This window comes from Antedon mediterranea, chromosome 2, assembly GCF_964355755.1.
Source record: "Antedon mediterranea chromosome 2, ecAntMedi1.1, whole genome shotgun sequence".
Lineage (NCBI taxonomy): Eukaryota > Metazoa > Echinodermata > Crinoidea > Comatulida > Antedonidae > Antedon > Antedon mediterranea.
In genome coordinates, this window is record NC_092671.1 from 12,255,920 (window position 1) to 12,279,809 (window position 23,890).

A 23,890-nucleotide genomic window follows, 5' to 3' on the forward strand; every position below is an offset into this window, starting at 1 on the left:
TTTACAAAGTAAGGCACATTCGTTGCTAACATGTATCGATTTTAAATGGAACGAACTTGTAATTGAATATAAAGTAGTCATGATTGTAACAAAAAAGCATTACACGACAAAACGACGCGCAGAAGTTTGTGCTTTTGAATAGATCACCATGGTGTCGTACTATCTTATCATTGCGCTAGTGTGCATGATTGCTGTACGTGAATCTGCTGGTTTGTGTTCGGGTAGGTTTGAAATTTCATCGAATTACACTCTCAATTCAAGTGATTTAATTGTTAACGAAACTAATGAAAATCTACTGCACGTTTGCGCAACAAAATGTTTGGGCGATTACCGTTGCGTTTCGGCCAACTACGCAGAAAGCAACAAGCTATGTCAACTATTAACAGTTATTGAAGAAGGGGAAAACAAAGCGTTAACATCTGATGATCAATGGACTCATATTAAACTTCTTCGCTGGCCGGTAATCTTTATATTATTTTTTCCAACATCACCGACTTCTATTATTACCACCACCACCATCATCATCATGACCGTTCTCCTCAACAACATCGTCATTAACCTCTGATAACACAAGTTATACAGTTATGTATACAGTATATGACTTTACAGCTTCATCATTGCAAATAAGAATCAGTGAAGGATCTCTAGATTTTATTTCTTAAGGATTTCTTTAGATGCTCCAACAAATATATTTTCGAGCTTTCGTTGACCATGAATCATCAAAACAAATTCTTAAACTAGAATTAATATTGTGTTATATCTATTAATGAATATACTATTATTGTATTTATTTTAGGAAAGTAGCTTTAGAAACAGGACTATCATACCGACATTGACAGAGAAAACCAGAGGATTCATCAGTTTTGGATACAGTAGTTTAATGGATACATACAACCGTACATCCAGTACAGATAACGTCACCATTCAAAACTGGAATTCTTTAACATTTACCAATGTTAACCTTGCCCGATATGAGACCACTGTGGAACCTACTACCGCCCCGACAGCTGCTACGGTGCCGACTACCGTACCAACGACCAATCCCACCGTAAACGAGTCTTCTTCTGATGCTCAACAACCAGATATCTATTCTGTAAGTATGGTCCAAACCGATGTCTTTTTTGAAAAACGAAAGAAAGAAACGAAAGAAAAGATCAACTCACCAAACATTCACGGCAACTTACATTGGTTATGTAGGTTACGAAACAATTCAAATTTACCTGTTTACCAGTTATTGAAGAAGGGAAAAAAGTGTTAAGATCTAATGATGATCAACGGGTGCATATTAAACGTTTGACTGTGATCAAAAGTCAAATAAATACAATTAAATTAAGTGAAACGGGCGTAAACGTGAAGATTGACGGTTGAGTATCAATAATCTCAACAGGCATAACTATGTAGTTCCCTCAGAGTTCCCCTCAGTCATAAACCCCCACAGCGCCCATCCCTTCATTATATATATTAAAAACAACAACAAACAATTGTTTTTGCTTTCAATAACTTAGTTCCTCTACCGTGAGTCAAATACCACAGATGCAGAAATATCCTGGAAGTTTGATTTCTCGGATACTCTCCTTCGTGTTTTCAAACTGGTAATGAAAGGAACCGAGTATGATGGCGGTGGAAGTATTACACACACTGTCTGTGATGAAGATGCATATTGCATCCAGGGTTTCGGTATGTAGGCCTATCTCTATTGGTTTAAATTATAGAATTAAATTATTATAGAATTATTATTAAATTATTATAGAAAACTGTACAATTTTTGTCCATAACAACTTCCGTGGTGCTTCATGTGAATGGAAGATATTGCCATCTGTGAAGTTGGCGATGGTGGCGATGACGGCTATATTATTACTAGTGCTATTTTGTTTTATATTCCAGGAGTTAATGTAGAAACATCCGAATTTGATGGAGCAAAGAGTCTGACCATCAGTTTAAACATGTCTGGTGATCCAGATCAATACCAACGTTTGTTTCCAGTCTCAATCTATGAACCTCAAGATACCTTCGGGTTTTCTGTGAATATCACTTTGACTGACGAATGTCAATAATCTTCAGAATGATAAATTCCTGTTGAATTGCATATAGCTACCGTACTTTACATGTATATTTTACATTTGTAGGATGGTTGCCGGAAGACTCCATTAATTTCCAATTTTATTCTATATGTATGATAATTTTATAAATTATAAATAATTGTGTGTAAATTAAGAAGAAACGAGATGTCTTATTGCATGACACGTTTGGGGATAGGTGGTACGCAGCGTTCGAACTTAAGCTTGGTTCCCACTAGAACGTAACGCAAGGACGTAAACGCAACGCAAGCGTTTTAACCAATGACAAGCGAAGTTATAGACAGTAGCAATCACAAGCGAATAAGCCATCGCTTGTGATTGGTCAATTCACTTGCGTTGCGTTACGTCCTTGTGTTGCGTCGCTAGCTTACTAGAGACGCAACGCAAGGACGTCGACGCAACGCAAGCAAGTTGGCCAATGACAAACGACAGTAATAATCCATCGCTTGTGATTGGTCAAATTACTTACGTTGCGCTTACGTCTTTCCATTTCGTCTTGATGGGAATCAAATTACTTCCTTTCTATGACTGCTGAATACAGTTGTATGTGACTCTCGACGATGTTTTTAGGTTTCTAGAACCTTTGTAGAAATATACCAAAATTAATTGTAGCTTAACTATATTAAGTGTTACATGCAAGGCACAAACAGAAGATATGACAATGGATAAGTATAATCCATGGAGGTATTACCACCTACATGTATAATCTAACCTACGTTTATGCAGGATTGGGTTATTATAATTTCATCAAATAACTTTAAGATGATTAAATTGGTTTTAAGATAAAATTCAAATGACATCATTATCTTTAAGATGAGGTTATAATAACAATTTGTCTTTGACAACTTTATTTTTAGCAGTCTTCTAGGTAAAACAACCAGGCTAGTCTACAACCAATATAATATATATATATACTGTATATACATAATATAGTTTAATAATAATAGTAGGCCTATATATCCTAACAGTATTCACTAAACAGAAGGTCATGACGTTTGGCCCAGTCTCCGACGACACTAGTTGTCAACATTGAGGACCAATTTGAATTGAATATTCAATATTTTTATTTATTTATAAACATATTTCTACTGGATGACAATATCAACGTTGTCCCACAAAGGGGACATTGTTGTTTTTCAAGAGGTCCAGCATAAAACCTAACAACATACATGATTATATAATACATCGTTTCTTAAAATTAGTAAAAAATTTTAAAATTAAACAGCCTAAAATAATACTAAAAATGTTAAAACCATACATTAAAAATACAAAATTATGATTAAAAATCTAAGTTAACAAAGATGTTCATAAAATTATATAATACATACCGTAGTTTCTTAAAAATAGTAAAAATGTTAAAATTAAACAGTCTAAAATAATACTAAACTTTGAGAACCATACATTAAAAATACAATATAATTGCTAAATTGATGTTTATAAATAGGCCCTGCATTTTAATTCCATTTATGAGTGATGTCGTTTGTTTGTTTCTGAACAGTAGGGCCTAATTGCCGTGTTTCCGCAGAAACTAAAATTATTCACCGGTGAATTATTGGTAATTTTGTTTAACCATACGTATGATCATGGAGGTATAACCTCCATGGTATGATCAATCATTACCGAACATCAAGGCGCCCAATCACAGCACAACAATGTTTACCTTCAGGTAAAAAATTGTCGCATTTATCGGATATGATTTGAATGAAATAATATCGAGGGGTTAACCCGTTCATTGGTTAATATCGTTTAATTTTTATCAATCTATGACTATGGTTAAATTGGCTGCGGAAACACCTACTATGCAATAATTTGGGAGCGCAATTCATTACTTGGGACTGATAAGAATGATTAAAAAGAACAGTCAAAAATCGAATAAAAATGTATTTCCTCCATAATTAATCGACGTAACCATTTTTTTATTTCTTAAAAAATAATAAATTAAAACTAAATATTTTCGCAAGGAGAACAAAACAGTTAATGTAACCATAAACCCCGGGTCTTCCTCGGTTAACAAGCAATTAAATTACGGTTTTATTAAATTTATTATTTGTTAAAGATGTATTGTCCCTTGAAACACAAAAAAATGAAGGTCAAAATATTCTAAATTTAAAGTGGCCATATCAAAGTAATATTAAAGTTATTCACTTTGAGTCGAAAATTTGAGCCAAAAACAACAAGTTTACGTAATTAACAGGTAAATTAGTTTGATTACATTTCATCTGGAAAATCGTCACGAGCGAAAGTAAACAAAGATTTCAAACCATGAGTACGCATTATGCATATGCTAAATTAGGATTGTTTACAACTCGTCACGGTTAAGAAGGTATTTTCAAACAGATCATGAAGAAGTTTTATGATTATGCGTACAGAGTAACCAAACAAGCGCGTTTCATTATGGGATATGTTTTGATTGAAAACTTTGACTGGAAGTCAAAGTTATTTTTTTAACAAAAAAACGTCTGTATTTCAGTAAAAAATTTTTTTTTCGAAAAATGTTTGGTGATAGTTAATAACTATTATGATACTTCAAAATGACCCACCTTTTTTCGAAATCTTTTATTTTTTATTTTTTTGGAATTAGTCAAAGGGACAATACATCTTTAAATTAGTGTGGGTACAATATACCCTGTAGAATTTATGCCTAAAACCAGTTAGCTTGGTTAAAATGACTCGTCCAGCGCTTTCTAATAATCGATCTAGAATGGGTAACTTAACTTCTTCGAGTCTACCAATGAAAGTACTGTATTATCCAAGTAGGCCCAAATAGTTTATCTACATAATGAAATTAGTTTCCTTTTCATGCGGCGCCACCAATATCGATTTGGTATAATTAGTACTGATGATATTGATATAAAATTTGCGGTACACAACCACACCACAAACACACTGATGATAGGCCTATGTTATATTATTATTACTGTATATTATAAGTCACTTCCGCCCTGCATTTTGGTTATTTTGGCGCGCTCTTTTCTTATTTACATTCATTGGTGGATCATGACGTTGTGGAAAAATAAGGAACAGTCATTAGCGTTGCTATATAAAATAAATCGATGAATTATAAATTAAATAATTAAAATTATGTTATCAGTAACTTAAAATCATCGAAATAAACATTTATTTTTTGATTTTGATTATAATCACGCTTTTATTTTTAGTATTAAATATTATTATATATGAAAATTTTCTATTGGCTGTAAGAAAGAGATAATAAAGACACTAACAGAATAAGCCAATGAAAATGCATGTCTTAGAATATGCTTTTGGCGGAATAATCCAGAACAAGAAATCAATATCATTGCGCACCGATCTCCATGTGCAAAAAATAGTAAGCCGGTGGCGATGTGTGAATGGTAAAATCCCAATAGAGCGCCAGCCAAAACCGTCATAGAGGGGGCAAGTTGTCGATTTTCCGGGGACATTTTGTTGACCTCTTCCAAAATTTGGGCCTGAACTTGGCATAAGAATTCATTAATTTACTGCATACTCGGAATCGGCATTACTATTTGTATTGATTTGAGGTATTCTGTAAACCTGTGCAGCAATGGCTGATACAAACCACCTCGCTAAGATTTTAGAAAAGACGGTATCACCAGGTAATTTATTTGGATTTCGCTCCGAAACATGTGTGTGTCTTTGGTTGATGGCCTAGGCCTAGCTAAGCCTAGCCTAGGCTACCATGTTGAACGGCCTACTGGCAAACTAGGCTTAGATTTACTTACTAACTTAAAAATACGCAGTTATAGATGAAGAGTGACCTTGATAAATATAAATGCATTGCGAAGTTTACAATACTTTATATAAATTGAAAAACAGACAAGAATAGAAAAGCTCAGTCTCAGATCAATCAGTAAAATATAATATATATATATATATTTAATAAACCACTGGCCAACCTCTATAAATTATTTTTGATGCCTGTATAGGCCTAGTATTCTTTTGTTAAAACTGCCTTCTTTGATGATGTAGCCTATAATATCTATACTGTCATAGACATAGTGTACCAGTAGTATAACTTTTTGCTTGTTTCATGTATAGGATTTCATCCTTTTATTCTATTCTTTCAAGTCTTATTAAAATATTAATTATTAATAATCATTCATGATTCATTGTGCGTGTATAGCCAAAAACTTAGACCTTTATTGTTTATGGGTTTTTATTTTTTAGACACTGCTGAGTTAGAGGGGGCACAAAAATGCTTAGAACAAGCTGCTTTGGAAAACTTGGTAAGTTAAAAAAAATGGATCATTATTAATAATTATAATTATATAATATAATTATTATAATTATATAATATAATTATAATCATTAATAAATTCAATCAATAATCCACTCATTCGTCAATTAATCCTCTCATCCATCAATATTATCCTCTCATCCATCAATATTATCTTCTCCTTTACCAATCTCACCTGCTAACATAATTCTCATCATTCATTAAACCTTTAAACACCGACCAACATCAATCTCACCAACATCAATCTCACCAACATCAATCTCACCAACATCAATCTCACCAACATCAATCTCACCTGCCAACATCAATCTCACCACCATCAATCCTACCAACATCAATCTCACCAACATCAATCCTACCAACATCAATCCTACCAACATCAATCTCACCAACATCAATCTCACCAACATCAATCTCACCAACATCAATCTCACAAACATCAATCTCACAAACATCAATCTTGAACTAACATCAGTCTCAACAAAACCAATCTCACCAACATCAATCTCACCAACATCAATCTCACCAACATTAATCCTACCAAAATCAATCTCACCTCCCTCAACATCAATCATTCCATCATCAATCTTGACAACATTAATCTTTACTCAATCAATCTCACGTCCACCAATCCTACTGACATCAATCTTTTGTTCATCAATTTTGCCAACATCCATTTTTCCTTCATCAATCTTGTTAACAAAATCTCCCCATCAACATCAATTCTACCAAAATCAATCTTATTCTTACCAAAGTCAATCTCACCTCCATCAATCCTACCAACATCAATCTTTCCTTCACCAATCTTACCAACAAAATCTCCTCATCAACTTCAATCCTACCAACATCAATCTTGCCAAAGTCAATCTCAGCTCCATCAATCCCACCAACATCAATCTTTCCTTCATCAATCTTACCAACAAAATCTCCTTATCAACATCAATTCTACCAACATCAATCTTACCAACATCAATCTTTCCTCTCAGTCTCACCAACATCAATCTCACCAACATCAATCTTTCCTTCATCGATCTCACCAACATCAATCCTACCAACATCAATCTTTCCTCCATCAATCTCACCAAAATCAATCTCACCAACATCAATCTCATCTTCATCAATCTCATCTTCATCAATCTCACAAACATCAATCTCACAAACATCAATCTTGAACTAACATCAATCTCAACAAAACCAATCTCACCAACATCAATCTCACCAACATCCATCTCACCAACATCAATCTCCTTCATCAATCCCTCCTTTATCTATCTCTATCTCTCAAAATCAATTGACCATATATTTTCAATGTATTTTTCTGTAGCCTCAATTTCTTCTGGGGCTTTCCCATGTTCTGTCCAGTTCTGATAACACTCAAGTTGTCCGCATAGCAGCTGGTCTACAGCTTAAGAACTATTTAACATCAAAAGATGCTAACATACGCCTTGAGTGTCAAAAGAGATGGATTCAGATAAGCGAAGATGTAAAGCAAGATATTAAAACCTTGGTAAGTTAATATTTGTTGTTTTGTTAAACTGCTGATCTTTGTAGAGAATTGTCATTAATTTTTAAAATCTCAGTATCATCAGTTTTACTTGAAAATAAATTGAAATAATTTGTTTTCCAAACACAGCATGAAAGATGTAGATGAAATGTAATAAAATGACAAGTGACAGCTTGGATTACCTTTTTCATTGGTTGAATGATTATAATATTTAATGCATCATAATGAGACGGTTCCCACTAGTTAGGACGCAAAAACATAACACAGCACAAATGATTGGTTAAATTACTTTGCTCTGCACATACATCCTTGCATTGGTAGTAGGAACCCAGATTTAGTTTAACCACTAATAATGAGTTCAAGTGTGCAACAAATATACAGGCCAGATAACAATTTAACATTCTTATATTATAACAATTGTAGATAGCGAGCAGCATACACTGGCACTTAAGATAACTTCATACCTTTATTTTTATTTTGGTACTTTAGGTAATCAACACTCTTGGAACTGAGGCATCTGGACATAGCACAGCAGCCCAGGTAAATTGAAGCAATTTTATGAAATGATTACAGCTTTCATAATTATGGCGTTTTGTACAAGGCTCAGTGATGACATATAAGATACCTCAAAAGTGTGTACATGTTCCATTTTAGTTAATACGGACTTTACAAAACACAACTTGGGAAGCCACAGGACGGTGCTCATGAGCTTTAACAAAGTGGGCGGAGCTTCGCCTAAAATTGCCATTTTCATGACTAGAAATATTGTATATAACCTTAAACATACAGTTCAAATTACACTTATATTTTTAAAAACTCTCTTATTGTTTAATGCAATAACATTTCTATTGGGTTGAAATGGCTGTGTTCAAAGTGATGTTTGAATGTGCGGCCCCTAGTTAGGAAGGCCTCTATATCACCAGAGTCTGTCAAGCAATTCAGAAGGGCCTCCGCGCCACGAGACGGGTGAGTGAGAGAGATATACTACGGGTCATAGTCTTCACGCAAGGATACGTAACAAATAAAACGGACTGTATATGATTTTACGCTCTAGCAAACACAGGATTTCGTCGTCGTCCCCATATTGTCGTGTTTCGTAAAGTTCCTAATTTATTTATTGAACACAAGCAATGCAATACAAATTACCAATGCAACGTCAAACTGTTTTTGTTATTACAGTGTATAGCTTGTATTGCCTGTGCAGAACTTCCTCATGGACAATGGCCTCAACTTATTGACATCCTTGTGGCAAATGTCACTAGTGCTAGCAGTACAGAATCTACTAAAGAATCCACACTCGAAGCTATTGGCTATATTTGCCAAGACATTGTGAGTACAGCATATTTTAGTCATTTTTGTGTTTTTTATCATCACCTTTCATTTAATATACAAACTTATGATGTTTATTATTATCTATAGGCAAAAGTTTGCAGATAACTGAAATAAATACCAAACAATCAATCAATCAATATTAATAAGATTGTATTTATCATCACCTTTCTTTTGAGCAATTGGGAGGGGGACACTATTCTGATGCTCAATTAAACACTGAAAGAGCAGACTGTGCAAGTGATGTAATCATCTGTACCGTTTAATTTAAATTTGATTGATTTTTTATTAAATTTTTGAATATAGGAACCACATCATTTAGCTGGTAATTCAAATGAAATACTGACAGCTATCATGCAGGGAATGAGAAGAGAAGTATTGAGGTAATATAGATATGTCTCATTAAGTGAAGTGGAAGGAATGTTATCTTTCCATATTTTTCATTTAATTTCTACACCACATTTCTTAACTCTTTTATTTAACTACAATTTATACATTTATCTAAAAAGTGTTACATCATTTCTCATTGCTTTTAATTACATATTTTCCGTATTCTATATATCCTGTATTATGTTATTGCTACTGTAGTAGATGTAATATTATACAAATAATGAATGTTTATGAGTGTAATGGTACAAATAATGGCACGAGGTGAATGATGAAAGGTTATATTTCAACGAGACGATGAGCCGAGTTGAAACATAACCTTTCATCATTCACCAAGTGCCATTATTTGTACCATTACACGAATACAAAACTTTCATTATTTGTTTTTTATATAACATCTAAATAAATTCCTGTCATTTGAATCAAATAAATAAGGTATCATCCCTAGCCAAGGCCTACTACATTTCATTCACATTGATTAAAAACAGTAACATTTGGTTTTTAATAATTTTATATTAAATGTTATATTTATATGGATTTCATAAACACACCTACTTTTGTGTTAGTTATGTCAACAAACGACCAAATAATCCTAGGCCTAGCAAGGCTAAAATGCCTAGGCTAGGCCTAGCCTAATACTAGCATGGCCTAGGCTAGGCCTAGTAGCCTAGTACTAGCTTAGCTGAAAGGCAAAACTTCGACAGACAATTGAAACTTATCTAGGCTAATTATGGTTTTTCCAACAATTCCATGTCTTGTAGGGATGTCCCCATTAATTAATCAAAATCCTAAAAACGATCTAAAGCTAATTTAAATTCCTTTTTTAATTAAATTAGTACATATATATGTCCAAATCGTACACAAAAATATGCTGCCCGCGGTGGTGTTTACAAACGAAACTCAGACCAGACGACAGGTGGCGCTGTTGTATTTCACAGTACAGAGCCATATTACAGATGCAGTATATCTAACATTTAATTTGTAAACATACAATACTAGATTTTTTTTCAAAATAAAAATGTTTAAAAGAGAAACGAAACTGAGGCCAGACGACAGGTGGCGCTGTTGTATTTCACAGTACAGAGCAATATTACAGTATATCTAAAATTTATGGTAATTTGTATACTAGATTTTTTTTCATCCGCGAAACGCTTTTTTTTTTTTTTAAAGTACTATTTAACGATCGTTGAATACTGCGTACTATTGCACGCCATGTGACCCACATTCGTCCAATCAAATGACAGGAATTTATTTAGGTGTTATATAAATTGCATTAACGCTTGTTTTTTACAGTATTCCTGTTAAATTAGCTGCAACAACCGCATTACTAAACTCTCTTGAGTTTACGAAAGCTAACTTTGACACAACCGTAAGTTATAAAATGATTATACGTAAAGTTCTACCTACACTATCAAACTATTTTTACAAAAAAATGTGATATTTCCAAATATGTTAGTGATATGTCCAAATATGGTAGCGATATGCCCAACTATGGTAGTGATATGACATCATCATGTCCATATATGGGCACATCACATTTTTTGTCACATAAAATTTCATAGTGTAGACAGAGCTTAATATCGTTTACATTAATTAAAAAATGATTTTTAACTTGTTATCCATTTTTTTAATATGGCTTTTGAAAATATGTGGAGTATTAATGGTACATTGGGGTTTTTTTGTGCATGTGTGTGTAGGCCATAAACTAGTTTTTATATTGTGTTATTAAAATTTTATAATATACCTATCTTGAAATACAAGATCTTATTAACATAAATTCTTATTGCATAATTCTAATATTTTATTATTAATTTAGAATGAACGACATTACATAATGGCTCAAGTGTGTGGAGCAACGCAGTGTACAGATACAAGAGTTAAAGTAGCAGCTCTGCAGTGTCTTGTTAAGATTCTATCACTCTATTATAAATATATGGAAGATTATATGAAAGCAGCTCTCTTTGCAGTAAGTTATGTTATGAGAAGATCAGAAACCAATTACTGCTTATCAACTATCATTTACACATCCATTTCAAATTTAATTTTCAAAATGACAGGAATAAAATGAATTCCAATTTCTGTTTATTAACACTTTAATTTTGGGATGACATCGGGTTATTGGAGATTTACATAGACCATGTTTGAAATTGCAATAAATTAACAACAAATTAAAACAATGTAAAATTATGGGTGAGGAAAACAAGTGGGAAAGATAAAAGTTTTCATTTCATTCAATATTTTAAGAATCTGCTTTCAAAATTAGACTTAATACATTAAATTGGTTAAATAATTTCTAACTCTGAATAAGTCTCTTTACTACAGTATACTACTAATACTATTTTACTATAGTAATATCGTCACTTTGCTGAGGGATGTAATTGTAGTGGCTGCTTGTTGGATCACTATTTTGGCGTTTGATCAATGTAATTTCTTATACCCATTTTAAATGGCTTACTTACTATTTCTTCCCTCGGAATTGTTCAGTGCATCCCTGAATGTTAAAAAATTAGATGTTATATTCCTATTTCAGATTACCATTGAGGCAATGAAGAGTGATGTTGATGATATAGCATTACAGGGTATAGAGTTTTGGTCAAATGTCTGCGATGAAGAAATGGATTTGGCTATTGAGGCAACTGAGGTTGGTTTTTAAAAACATTTACATACAAAGAAAAGTTATGTTTTTAGTTGTTGAAATGTTTTGGCTGCAAGTTGCCTTTATCACTACAGTAGAACCTCCATTTTACGTACGGTACGGGACCGAAAGGCGTACGTAAAACAAGGGATTCGTAAAATCAAGGTTGACCTTAAATTGACCCCAAATACGTAGAGATCGTAGCTAGCCGTATTTGCCTACTTCTGTACTGTGTACAGTATGCGTCACTAGCTTAGCTAGGCCTAGGCTATTCAGGCTAGGCTAGCAGGCCTAGCAAGATGTGAGGCCTAACTAGAAAAGTACAGTATATACAGGCTGTGCGATGTTTAAATAAAGTGTAAAATATAATTGTTTTCTATCAATAAAAACAGTCGCTGCTTTAGGGGGAATGCACGTGCGTAGCTTGTCAAACACACAGCAGAATTCCTCACACAGCCATGATTGTGGCTTTGTGTGCTTTGTTGTTGTTAAATTGCGCCCTCAATGTAAGAAAATGATGACGTCATCGGTTATTTTAAGCGTACGTAAAATCGAGGGAACGTAAAATCAGGGTACGTAAAACACAGGTTCTACTGTACTACCTTTTGTTACAACATATTGGAAAAGGAACGGAATTGTTTTTCAGATGAGACTATAAATATTTTCTTTTTTAAAAAAAATGGCTGACTAGGTAGTAGAAACCCCTCTTTTGGGACACCCTACATTCTCCAAGAAAAAACAAAAACAATGTAATGTTCTGACCTTATGACCTACCCCAAGGGGATTCTTTGTTGGGTGGTTCTGCTGTAGTAGTACTGAACTGGTGTACTGCTTCTTTTACCATCACATTTCAATTGAAATTTTAAATTATACATAAAACAAATTGAATCAATTATTAATCGATATTTGTACCCCTAATTTATGTAGGCAATGGAACAGTCGAGAAGACCAGAGAATTATAGTAGGTTTTATGCTAAAGGTGCCCTTGAATTTTTGGTACCTATTTTAATGAAGATGCTTACAAAACAGGTAAGTGTATTTAATATCTTTATTTAAATTATAGTTAGTCAATGCAAGTTAGACTAGTTCATTTTCATCTGGGAACGTAAGATTATGGTTTCCAATCAATCAAATCTTGTTTTTTTTATAACTAAAAATAAATTCTATTTTAAAATTTGCATCCAAATAAGCCGGCTAGTACACATTAATCAGTTGTGTTTTGGTGGTATAGTGGTGCATACAGAAACAATGGGTGTCCTTCATAGCTGACCCTCTATCTCATGGGAATGTTGAAGGATATTCAATGACAATCTATTTATACTTTAATTTTTTAATGTTAATGTATAAGAGAGCATGTGTCAATGGGAATGTTGTTGCGACTATACTCAAATAAGGTTCTGCACAGTATAGGAAAATGATGATGATGATGAGTATCCATTTACCTGATTTTATACCATAATGTCTCTTGCGTATCCCTTTCTTAACTGTAAGCATTTTAGGCAATGAAAGTCATCATTTTATTTATAAAACAATACAATGTTTATTTGTAAAGGATGAGAACGATGATGAAGATGATTGGAACCCTTGCAAGTCAGCAGGTGTATGTTTAATGTTACTAGCAAATTGTTGCGAAAACGATGTTGTGCAACACGTTATGCCGTTCGTTGAGGGCAACATTAAAAATCCTGATTGGCGATACAGAGATGCATCTGTCATGGCGTTTGGTAAGTCAGTGACTCCATTTATTCTATTCGAATTTGATTGTCATATTTGCAAGACAATATCGTTGTCTTCTGCCAGGAGTAAAAATAGGTACAAGGTGGAAATGGGATCTCCCAAAATTGTGTCCATAATTTATGAATAGATGTTTTATAGTATATGTGCTATCATTGTTTAGAGACACTATGATGTCATATCACTACCATATTTAAGCACATCACACTTTTTTTTGTCAAACTATAAGTTTGATAGTGTAGGCATAACTTAACTTTACTTGGGCTTTTTGGATGTGCTTGAAGTAATACTGTAATTATGTTTATGTATAAAGCTTGTTCTTCTTTTTAAATTGTATACAGGTTCAATATTAGAAGGTCCAGATCGAAATCAACTGAAAACAATTGTAATTCAAGCAATGCCATTCCTCATTGACCTGATGGGTGACCCTAGTGTGATTGTCAGGGATACTGTTGCCTGGACAATAGGAAGAGTTTGTGAACTACTACCAGAAGCAGTGGTTAATCAAGTTTATTTTGCACAGCTTCTTGAAGTACTCTTGAAAGGACTAGAAGCAGAGCCTAGAGTTGCAGCTAACATATGTTGGGTAAGTATATTGCTGGATTATCTCTCAAGGATGACCTAGTGACTGGTCTATTTTACATTTGCTACTGGTTTAATTTAGCTGGTTTAAAATGAAAAGGTATATGACAGAACATGGTATAAAAGTCTTCTTTTTATTCTGTCTATAGGCCTTCTCAAGTCTTGCTGAGGCAGCTTATGAGCAAGCAAGTATGGCAGTAGAAGAGGATGAAGAACCGGAGACATACCAGCTATCTGGCAATTTTAGTCTTATTGTTAAAAACCTTCTTTTGACAACAAATAGGTATGGTTTATTTAGAAATTTCTTTTAATTTGTTCTTAGAAATAATGCATTATAAAGACAGTAAACATTACCATTCTTACAATTGTATTAGTATGGAAGTGGAATGTTGGACTATTGATTATGAGATCGTTCGAATCCAGTGCTTGACGCGTTGCTATCCTTGGTCAAGAGACATTACTATGTTTGCCTCTCTCCACCCAGGTGTACAAATAAACTATTAGTTTAACCTGTACCTTTTTGCTATACAGGGAAGATGCTCACCAAGCAAATTTAAGAAATGCTGCATATGAAGCTCTAATGGAAATGGTTAAGAACAGCGCTAAGGTAATACTTTATTTTTATTGTTACTTATTTTATATTGTTTTTATTATTGTTACAATTTTATTGGACAACTAACTTTACTATTAGTTAATACTAACATGTCTCTCGCCCTCTCTATGAACATTGATATTCTCAACTAAACAAGAATATTTCTTACATAAAACGCTGCTTGCTTATTGTTATTGCTAAGGTCAAGTCTGGGGGTCACTTCATCAAGCCTAGATACTTCAAGTATCCTATTACAAACAAAAACTTCAATGGACTGTTTTGATAATAATTCAATGATTATCTGACAGTGAATTATAGTAATATCATGGGACTCATAAATACCAGAAATGCTTTAGGATTTGTCATTAGACTCTTTTCCCAGCCGTTTTTTGGATTCAACAGGTGGTACCTATAAATTATAGTCGAGTTTCCATTTTAACAAAAATGTCAAAGTGTAGTACTATACTGCTGCTTGATTTCATCTAATGAATGAGTCATCTCGTGTGACGTAGCGGGCTAGAGCAGCAGCGTGAAAAAGAATTTAACAAATAACTTGGCCTATATATGTATAAATACACCACCTGCCCATGGATGAGTATGTAATGAATTACACACTTAATGAAAGTGATGACTGTTATGGTCAATATATTATTATGATTAAGATCTGAAAATTTGCATCCAAATAAGCCGGCTAGTACACATTAATCAGTTGTGTTTTGGTGGTATAGTGGTGCATACAGAAACAATGGGTGTCCTTCATAGCTGACCCTCTACCTCATGGGAATGTTGAAGGATATTCACTAACATTTTTTATTTTCATTATATACGTCATACAGTCAACTCTCCCAATAACGTACACCTTTGGCCTGGGCTAATATGTCTGGTTTTCCAGAAAGTCTGGTATTCGTCATGTGTTTTTAATGCTAAAAATGAATTTAAGACATTTTGGACCTCGAGAAATATCTAGTTTGTTTGAGGCCGATATTTGGATAGTTGACTGTACTACGATCAATCTTGACAATTAGATAAATATATTTTATGTAAATTGGTCTACAAAACATTTTTAATAAAATAAATATATTAAAAGTATTTTGTAACAAAAAGTTATATAAATAGTATTTATTTTTTTTTTTACTATATATCATTTCATGTGCTGAATTGTTTATAACCTGATTTAGTAGAAGTGTTAATACGTATTGCTGGTGAAGACCTTAATATAGCAATATTCAATCATAAAATATGGTCTTAAAATGTTATTTTTTGTTTGACAGGATTGTTATAAAGCTGTACAAGATACAACAATTGTTATCATGGAAAGAATTCAACAGATTTTAACAATGGAGGTAGGTTGTGTGAAGTAAACACAATTCTGATCTGATTATAGTAAAGTACTAAAACAAATATGTAGCACAAACCTATGTATTGATATTGAATAGCACCCTCTATACTTTGTTTTAAATAAGTAATGGGGAAATGATAATTATGATGAAAATGGGAAGTTTTCAATCAGATTCAAACCAAATAATAATGGAGTCTGGCATGCAGACTATTAAAGACACCTTCCCTACAATTTGTGACGTTTTGTAAAAATAATACATATATGTTATTACTTTAAAAACATTAAACCAGGTCATTCCTTGTCTTAAATGTACGTTTTATGGTAAATTATGATAAAAAGTGAGAAACAATGCACTACCTAAGTAGCTCGCGGCAACTGACCTCTCGTGGACGGTCTTTAGGCCTAGCCTAGCTAGGCTTAGTTTTGTAGGCCTAGCTGGTAAACATCGGTAACGTACGAACATCGTACGCTAGCTATAGGCCTAGTCTGACGTTGTATAGTTGCTGCATTAATTGTCTTTCTATTTTTGCCAGACTCCGTTGATACAAATTGGGGAAAACCCGGTATTTTCGCTGAAAAGTTAGGAGTCTTCCATTTGTTTTGGCCTCACGATCGATCGAAAAGTGGGTGAATTACAGAAGAAAAACAGAAATATCGATCCGCGCGCAATGCATTTTGGGATTTATAGCGGGCCGCTATAATTATTAGAATCGACTTATTTTTCACATTTTTAACCATTTAAAGACGAAAAAAGTTATCGCAATAGGACCATATAGTATTATTTTTACATTAAATATAGTTTGTGATCTTAAAATAGATCTAAAAAATGTAGGGAAGGTGTCTTTAAGCTATGTCTACACTATCACACTAGTTTGAAAAACAAAAGTGATGTGATCTATGGTAGTGATATGATGTCATCGTGTTCATATATGGGCACATTACATTTTTGTCGCATAAAGTTTGATAGTGTAGACATAACAGAGCTTTAAGAAGATTATTCAACCCATTTTGTACACGACAAAGGAGCAAACATTACTTGATACTGTAATGTCAAAATGATCCATGCAATTTACACACTTGGTAATAAGCCCACTGTGATCATGAGTTTATAAGGCCACCTTTCAGCAATGTCAAAATGATCCATGCAATTTACACACTTGATCATGAGTTTATCATAATGCCACTTTTCAGCAATGTCAAAATGATCCATGCAATTTACATACTTGGTAATAAGCCCACTGTGATCATGAGTTTATAAGGCCACCTTTCAGCAATGTCAAAATGATCCATGCAATTTACACACTTGATCATGAGTTTATAATGCCACTTTTCAGCAATGTCAAAATGATCCATGCAATTTACATACTTGGTAATAAGCCCACTGTGATCATGAGTTTATAAGGCCACCTTTCAGCAATGTCAAAATGATCCATGCAATTTACATACTTGATCATGAATTTATAAGGCCACCTTTCAGCAATGTCAAAATGATCCATGCAATTTACACACTTGGTAATAAGCCCACTGTGATCATGAGTTTATAAGGCCACTTTTCAGCAATGTCAAAATGATACATGCAATTTACACACTTGATCATGAGTTTATAAGGCCACTTTTCAGCAATGTCAAAATGATACATGCAATTTACACACTTGATCATGAGTTTATAAGGCCACCTTTTTCAGCAATGTCAAAATGATACATGCAATTTACACACTTGGTAATAAGCCCACTGTGATCATGAGTTTATAAGGCCACCTTTCAGCAATGTCAAAATGATACTTGTGATTTTACACACTTGGTAATAAGCCCACTGTGATCATGAGTTTATAAGGCCACCTTTCAGCAATGTCAAACTGATACATGCAATTTACACACTTGGTAATGAGCGCACTGTGGTTTTGAATTGTGGAAATTCCCAGTTTTTATTTATCTAAAAATTGGTCACTTATTTATTTTTTTCAGTCTCACTTCCAGACAGCGTCGGACAGAATGCAGTATCATGATCTACAATCATTACTGTGTGCCACTTTACAGGTAGGCACATCAATAAAGCAAGACCTTTGTCTTGTTTCACCTTTGTCAATACTATTTATTGCACAATATTTCTAATATCTTGTATTGTATAATCAAGATAACAACTGTTTACTGTTTGGGATGGTCCTCTACACATTTGTGAGTAATAGCACTTGAGTATATTTCATTATTTAGCTCAATGATTGCAATGGAATTATTTCATGTTGTTTGCGTAAACTGATAGCTCATATTTATTTGCAAATAATCCTATAGCTATTTATGATATACAGTTTATAAGGGTTACTGTAGGGACAGTCCCTTGTGCAAACCCAATTGAACCAGATAACATAATTAGGACAGGATATTTTCTTGGATATTTTAATTTTCCTGCAAACCAGACTACACAGCTGAATGTGTGCAGAATGTAGATAGCTCCATAGTCTGGTGCTACATCATGAAATTGGAAAGTACATGTAAAATTAACTATAAGTAGACTCAAATAATAAATTTGCATCCAAATAAGCCGGCTAGTACACATTAATCAGTTGTGTTTTGGTGGTATAGTGGTGCATACAGAAACAATGGGTGTCTTTCATAGCTGACCCTCTATCTCATGGGAATGTTGAAGGATATCCACTGACAATCTATTTATACTGTAATGTTGTAAATGTAATGTTTGTACAAACTTGCTATTGCACGCATACATACACAAATACTAAATGTTACTAAATAGATATTTATTATTATAAATACAATATTGTCTTACTGTATTTCAGAGTGTACTAAGAAAATTCCAGCCTGAAGATGCAAAAGTTATTGCAGATCCAGTCATGAATTCTCTTATACACATGTTAGAAAGTACAACAGGGAAATCTGGGGGAGTTCAAGAGGACGCGCTCCTAGCTGTTGGCACTCTAATTGAAGGTAAATGTTACATTGCCCCAAACACATCAACAAATTCCAAATAATTTTTTTATGCTGAATATCGTTGCCGGTGCATATTGTCTAGATGTTTAGAATATAGTAATTTTTCAGATCTCTTTGCTGTCAAAATAATAATAATATGTCGATCTTATATAGCGCTTAATGCACAAAGCCTCTAAGCACTTTACATTATTACACCAGTCATGTTCTGGATCAAATGGGTCTGGAAACATACTCCTGTGTTTTGACCTATACCAGATACCCATTTTTACACCTGGGTGGAGAGAGGCAAACGTATAATGAATAACATTATTTCTTTCAGTGTTAAATGTTGACTTTGAAAAATACATGGAAACATTTGTTGTACATCTTATGAGAAGTTTAGCAAACACGGCTGAATATCAAGTGTGTCTTGCTGCGGTTGGCCTCGTTGGCGACATCTGCCGCGCACTCAACGCTAAGATACTTCCAATTTGTGATGAAATCATGAAACTACTTTTACAAAATTTATCAGTGAGTAAAACAGAAATTTTTACCAGATTTTTATTTCAACGTGAAAATATCATTTCTTTTGTTTTTCTTGCAGTTATGCATTAATTATATCTTTTATAAAATTTCTTTAAAGGATAAATCTGTCCATCGAAACGTTAAACCTCAAATTCTCTCAGTGTTTGGTGATATCGCTCTTGCTATTGGCAGCCAGTTTGAAAAATATCTCCAGTTTGTTTTTGTCGCACTGAACCAGGCATCTCAGGCTCAGGTTGATAAGGTATATATCTTTTGAACACCTTTCCCTTTTTATATTCCTTAAATATTATCTTTAACACGTATCCAAACAGAAAGTAATAGCTGTTTGACTAGAGCACACATTTCTTTTGTAATATGCCCCGTGGGATGGGGCTTAAATTGCTGAGAAAAAGGCACATATTAGGAACTTTAAAGTGCCATCATTTCACCCGCTTTCTTTAACATCCTTGTTTAGACGGACTATGATATGGTAGAGTACCTAAATGAGCTACGAGAAGGATGTTTGGAAGCTTACACTGGGATTATTCAAGGACTTAAAGGTGAAGAGAATGACGAGGAAAGCAGTAAGTTATTGGCTATCTCATAACTTTTCTCAATAATGAAATCTTTAATTGTCCGTCATAACAAAAATATTAAGATGTACAACAATGCCAAATCCTGTAAAACATTTACAATCTTAATCTAAATTCTTCCAAAAATGATCTTGAGGTACAATTTTTCTGAACCCATATAATGTCATTTTTCAACAGAAGCAAGACTTAAACTTGTGTTGCCGCATGTTGAACACATGATAAATTTCATTGAATACATAGCCAAGGATGAAGACCACACAGACAGTAATACATCATGCTGTGCCGGACTTATTGGGTTGGTACTTTCATTTAATAGCATTATAATTATTAATTTTGATATACATTCCTATAATATATATGGATTTTGTCATATATTTCAATGGATTGTAATATCCATATGTACACTGCTATATTTATTTGCTGTCTGGGGTTTCATTTACTATATTGTTGACTGAATTAGAATAGTACAAGATAAGTGAATGTATTACCATTGGGACTCGCAGTGCCCTGTCAGTGGGACTCATTAATAATCCTTGTCAAACACATACAGATACATAGACTGAAGCATGATTGTAAAGGAATGACCCACTTTGGTTTTGCATTGCTATTCTATTTAAGATAAAATAATTTTGTATTTTCATGACCTCAAACAGACGAATATTAAATTTGGTTTCATAATACCTAGTTAATTAAGTTATTTAGATTACGTGGTCAATAAAATAACATGTAAGAATAACATTGAGAGTCTGATAATTAATTTGATGGATTTGATTATAGTGACTTGTGTAGTGCATTTGGGCCCAATATGCTGCAGTATTTGGAGACCAAGCCAGACATACATGAATTACTACAAGAAGGCCGCCGTTCCAAGACAAGCAAGACTAAAATGCTCGCTTCATGGGCAACCAAGGAACTAAGAAAACTTAAACAAACGTGAGTGATTGCTTTATTGTCAATCATGTTATGTAGTCAATTGGGACGACTTTTTCTCATTCTCACAGATTTCCTCATCTTTATCGTTTCAAATTAATTTATTAATTATTAATTATTTATATTTATTTATAATTTCATGTATTTTATATTTCAAAATGATCTGCCCTATTAAAGGCTTTCAAATGGACGTTTTTTTGTGTCTGTATATGCTATTTATTGCCAATACGTAATTTTAATTTTATGCATAACATTCATGGGGAACATTTTGTCCTTTTGTCTATATAAATATATTGCAATTGAAGTTATTTATTTTTTCCCACAGATAAAAAAAAAAATTGTGTGAGCTGATGAAGACATATATGGCAGTAGTTTACGGCTACTCCTAAACAGCTCCGAGGTGTGTGAGATCACAGTGGAGAGATGGAGTGAGCGTGACAGTACTAACAAGTTCACAATGGTCAAAACGGTTCACCAGTGATGTCTAAGACTTGACTTAACAGTTTAATGTTGGGCATTTCGGTTGATTGAAACAGAAAAGGAATTACAATCCTGTTAATGTGAATGGCCTTTTCATGTGCATTGTGAGAATTGTCAGTGGTCAAATTATCAACTTGATTCAGCCAATCAGATATTCGTTTTTGTGTGAGAGATGGAGAACAGAAAATACAACAAGTGATTCTTGTCTTTAATTTTTGATTATCATAATTATCCTATTTAGTACGGGTTACATAGCCATATTTGGCAAGAAAGTCGGTGACAATCTATTGATTGTTTTAGTGCGTGTACCGCAAGGCTTTTGTACATTTGATTCCATTACGAAACATATCTAATCCTCTGGTGTGGGTTACATAGCCATAGTGATTTAAAAGCAGGGATAGGAATTACACAAATTTATATTCCATTTTTTACGTATATGCATATAATGGCCAATGATGTTTGGTTAAAATGCAACTGATTTCTCACAGGTATTTCTGCTTAACAATGACAATACAATATACTGTACTCCTAATTTAAAAATGACGAGAATCCATGTTTATACTGTAGTATAAAAATGATAGATTAACCTGAAAATTTTCACAGTCTAAACTTGGATAATTATTTGCTACTGTCATGTGAATGTTATCTACCAAATCACTCATTTAACATAGCATAGTAGAATCTTTAAAGCTTTTGTAAAATAACTTGTTCTATTATACATCTTTATATCCATATTTAGATGTATGTTACTAAAATACACAACATACTCATCTCTTATAAATTGGGTAAATTACTCTTTTTCCCATGAGAATTTTTGTAGTTTATAATGAACACTGAGCGGCGGTATGAGTGGGTGGTGACGGTGGCAATTGGCAAAAACAACTGCATTGACATGGCAGCCATAGGCTATATGTAGTTTTACTATATACATGTATATTAATATGGAATATGTTAAATGTTCATGTGTAATATTTACTATATGCATGTATGTAAGTAATTCATACTATGTATTAGCATATATATGCACATATGGCTGTGCACAATATTTCAACTTTCAACACATAGAATATCTTGTATTAATGCAAATATAGATATACTATGTGTATTACATGCTTGTGTATTGGTATAATAGTCAGTTTTTCGTTATGCATAGCAGTGATAAAATGAAAGGAAGTTATTCTAAATCATATGAAGCTGAGATTAGTATTAAATATGCTGGTAAATATACATACATTTAGTTCAATGGGAGTGATTAAACATTTCCTTAATTAGTTTAAAATGAATTTGTTTGTTGATTTGGTTTTACTCAAGAAACAGAATGAACAGTGTAAAACAAAGCACATACTCTTGGCTGTTTTTTTTTTTTATTCTGCTTTTTCGGTATACATGTATCAACATTTGTAAATTTCTCACTAGTCTAGTCAAAATGCTTTTCAAACAACCAATATAATAGTAAAAATAGAAAGAGTTCACCAATTATTTCATTTTTTTTATAACTAAATAAAAGCAATTGTTCATGCCGACTATCATTCAGTATTAATCTCAAATGTTGTTGGAAAAACTAAAATTTTCAACGAATCAAAAAACTGAATAATAGAAATTAAGTTGATGAAAACATATTTGACTGTGTAGTAATATACGGAACATTGGAAACAGACGACCCTCCATAATAAAAAGCCTCTTGTAAAATTATTTACAAAAATCATCTCGCACTCTGTTTCCTTAAGCCCTACTGTGCTAATCAATACATCAATTGAGTTAATCTTAGTCTATGTTTACATACAGTTGATATAGGCTAGGTTTTAATACATGAGATGGCATGCTTATCTCGCTTGTCAGGCATCAAAGTCCATATTTTGCAAGAAATAATGCTACTTCCTTGTTTACATCATCATAGATACATTATAATATCTTTTACATCTACTGACGATAAAGTCTATTAATTTTTAATTAATAAATATTCTAATTCAATAATGTCGGTAGAATATTTCTCCCATGTGGTGTCTTTAACTGAAATATATAT

General features: G+C 33.2%; 2 protein-coding genes across 2 annotated transcripts; both read left to right on the forward strand.

Annotated features, from left to right (window-relative positions):
* Positions 1–61: 61 nt before the first annotated feature.
* Positions 62–2,870, forward strand: LOC140039665 (uncharacterized). The gene is made up of 4 exons (XM_072085280.1): positions 62–460; positions 797–1,093; positions 1,506–1,677; positions 1,885–2,870. The coding sequence occupies exons 1-4, from the start codon at positions 149–151 to the stop codon at positions 2,052–2,054; spliced, it is 951 nt and encodes a 316-aa protein (XP_071941381.1). The 5' UTR covers positions 62–148; the 3' UTR covers positions 2,055–2,870.
* Positions 2,871–5,476: 2,606 nt separating this feature from the next.
* Positions 5,477–23,335, forward strand: LOC140040436 (importin subunit beta-1-like). The gene is made up of 23 exons (XM_072086363.1): positions 5,477–5,674; positions 6,246–6,304; positions 7,640–7,822; positions 8,309–8,359; positions 8,999–9,148; positions 9,455–9,531; positions 10,829–10,904; positions 11,352–11,501; positions 12,066–12,176; positions 13,098–13,199; positions 13,723–13,894; positions 14,246–14,490; positions 14,636–14,769; positions 15,018–15,093; positions 16,350–16,421; positions 18,383–18,454; positions 19,210–19,357; positions 19,680–19,870; positions 19,983–20,126; positions 20,340–20,448; positions 20,635–20,752; positions 21,235–21,390; positions 21,713–23,335. The coding sequence occupies exons 1-23, from the start codon at positions 5,623–5,625 to the stop codon at positions 21,714–21,716; spliced, it is 2,652 nt and encodes an 883-aa protein (XP_071942464.1). The 5' UTR covers positions 5,477–5,622; the 3' UTR covers positions 21,717–23,335.
* Positions 23,336–23,890: the final 555 nt, after the last annotated feature.

Excerpts from the sequence above, each read along its gene's own strand:
- LOC140039665 (XM_072085280.1), top strand. The coding sequence starts at position 149 with ATGGTGTCGTACTATCTTATCATTGCGCTAGTGTGCATGATTGCTGTA. Across the intron at positions 461-796 it reads TTAAACTTCTTCGCTGGCCG|GAAAGTAGCTTTAGAAACAG; the intron begins GTAATCTTTATA and ends TATTTATTTTAG. Across the intron at positions 1,094-1,505 it reads AACAACCAGATATCTATTCT|TTCCTCTACCGTGAGTCAAA; the intron begins GTAAGTATGGTC and ends TCAATAACTTAG.
- LOC140040436 (XM_072086363.1), top strand. The coding sequence starts at position 5,623 with ATGGCTGATACAAACCACCTCGCTAAGATTTTAGAAAAGACGGTATCA. Across the intron at positions 7,823-8,308 it reads AGCAAGATATTAAAACCTTG|GTAATCAACACTCTTGGAAC; the intron begins GTAAGTTAATAT and ends TTGGTACTTTAG. Across the intron at positions 13,200-13,722 it reads TGAAGATGCTTACAAAACAG|GATGAGAACGATGATGAAGA; the intron begins GTAAGTGTATTT and ends TTATTTGTAAAG.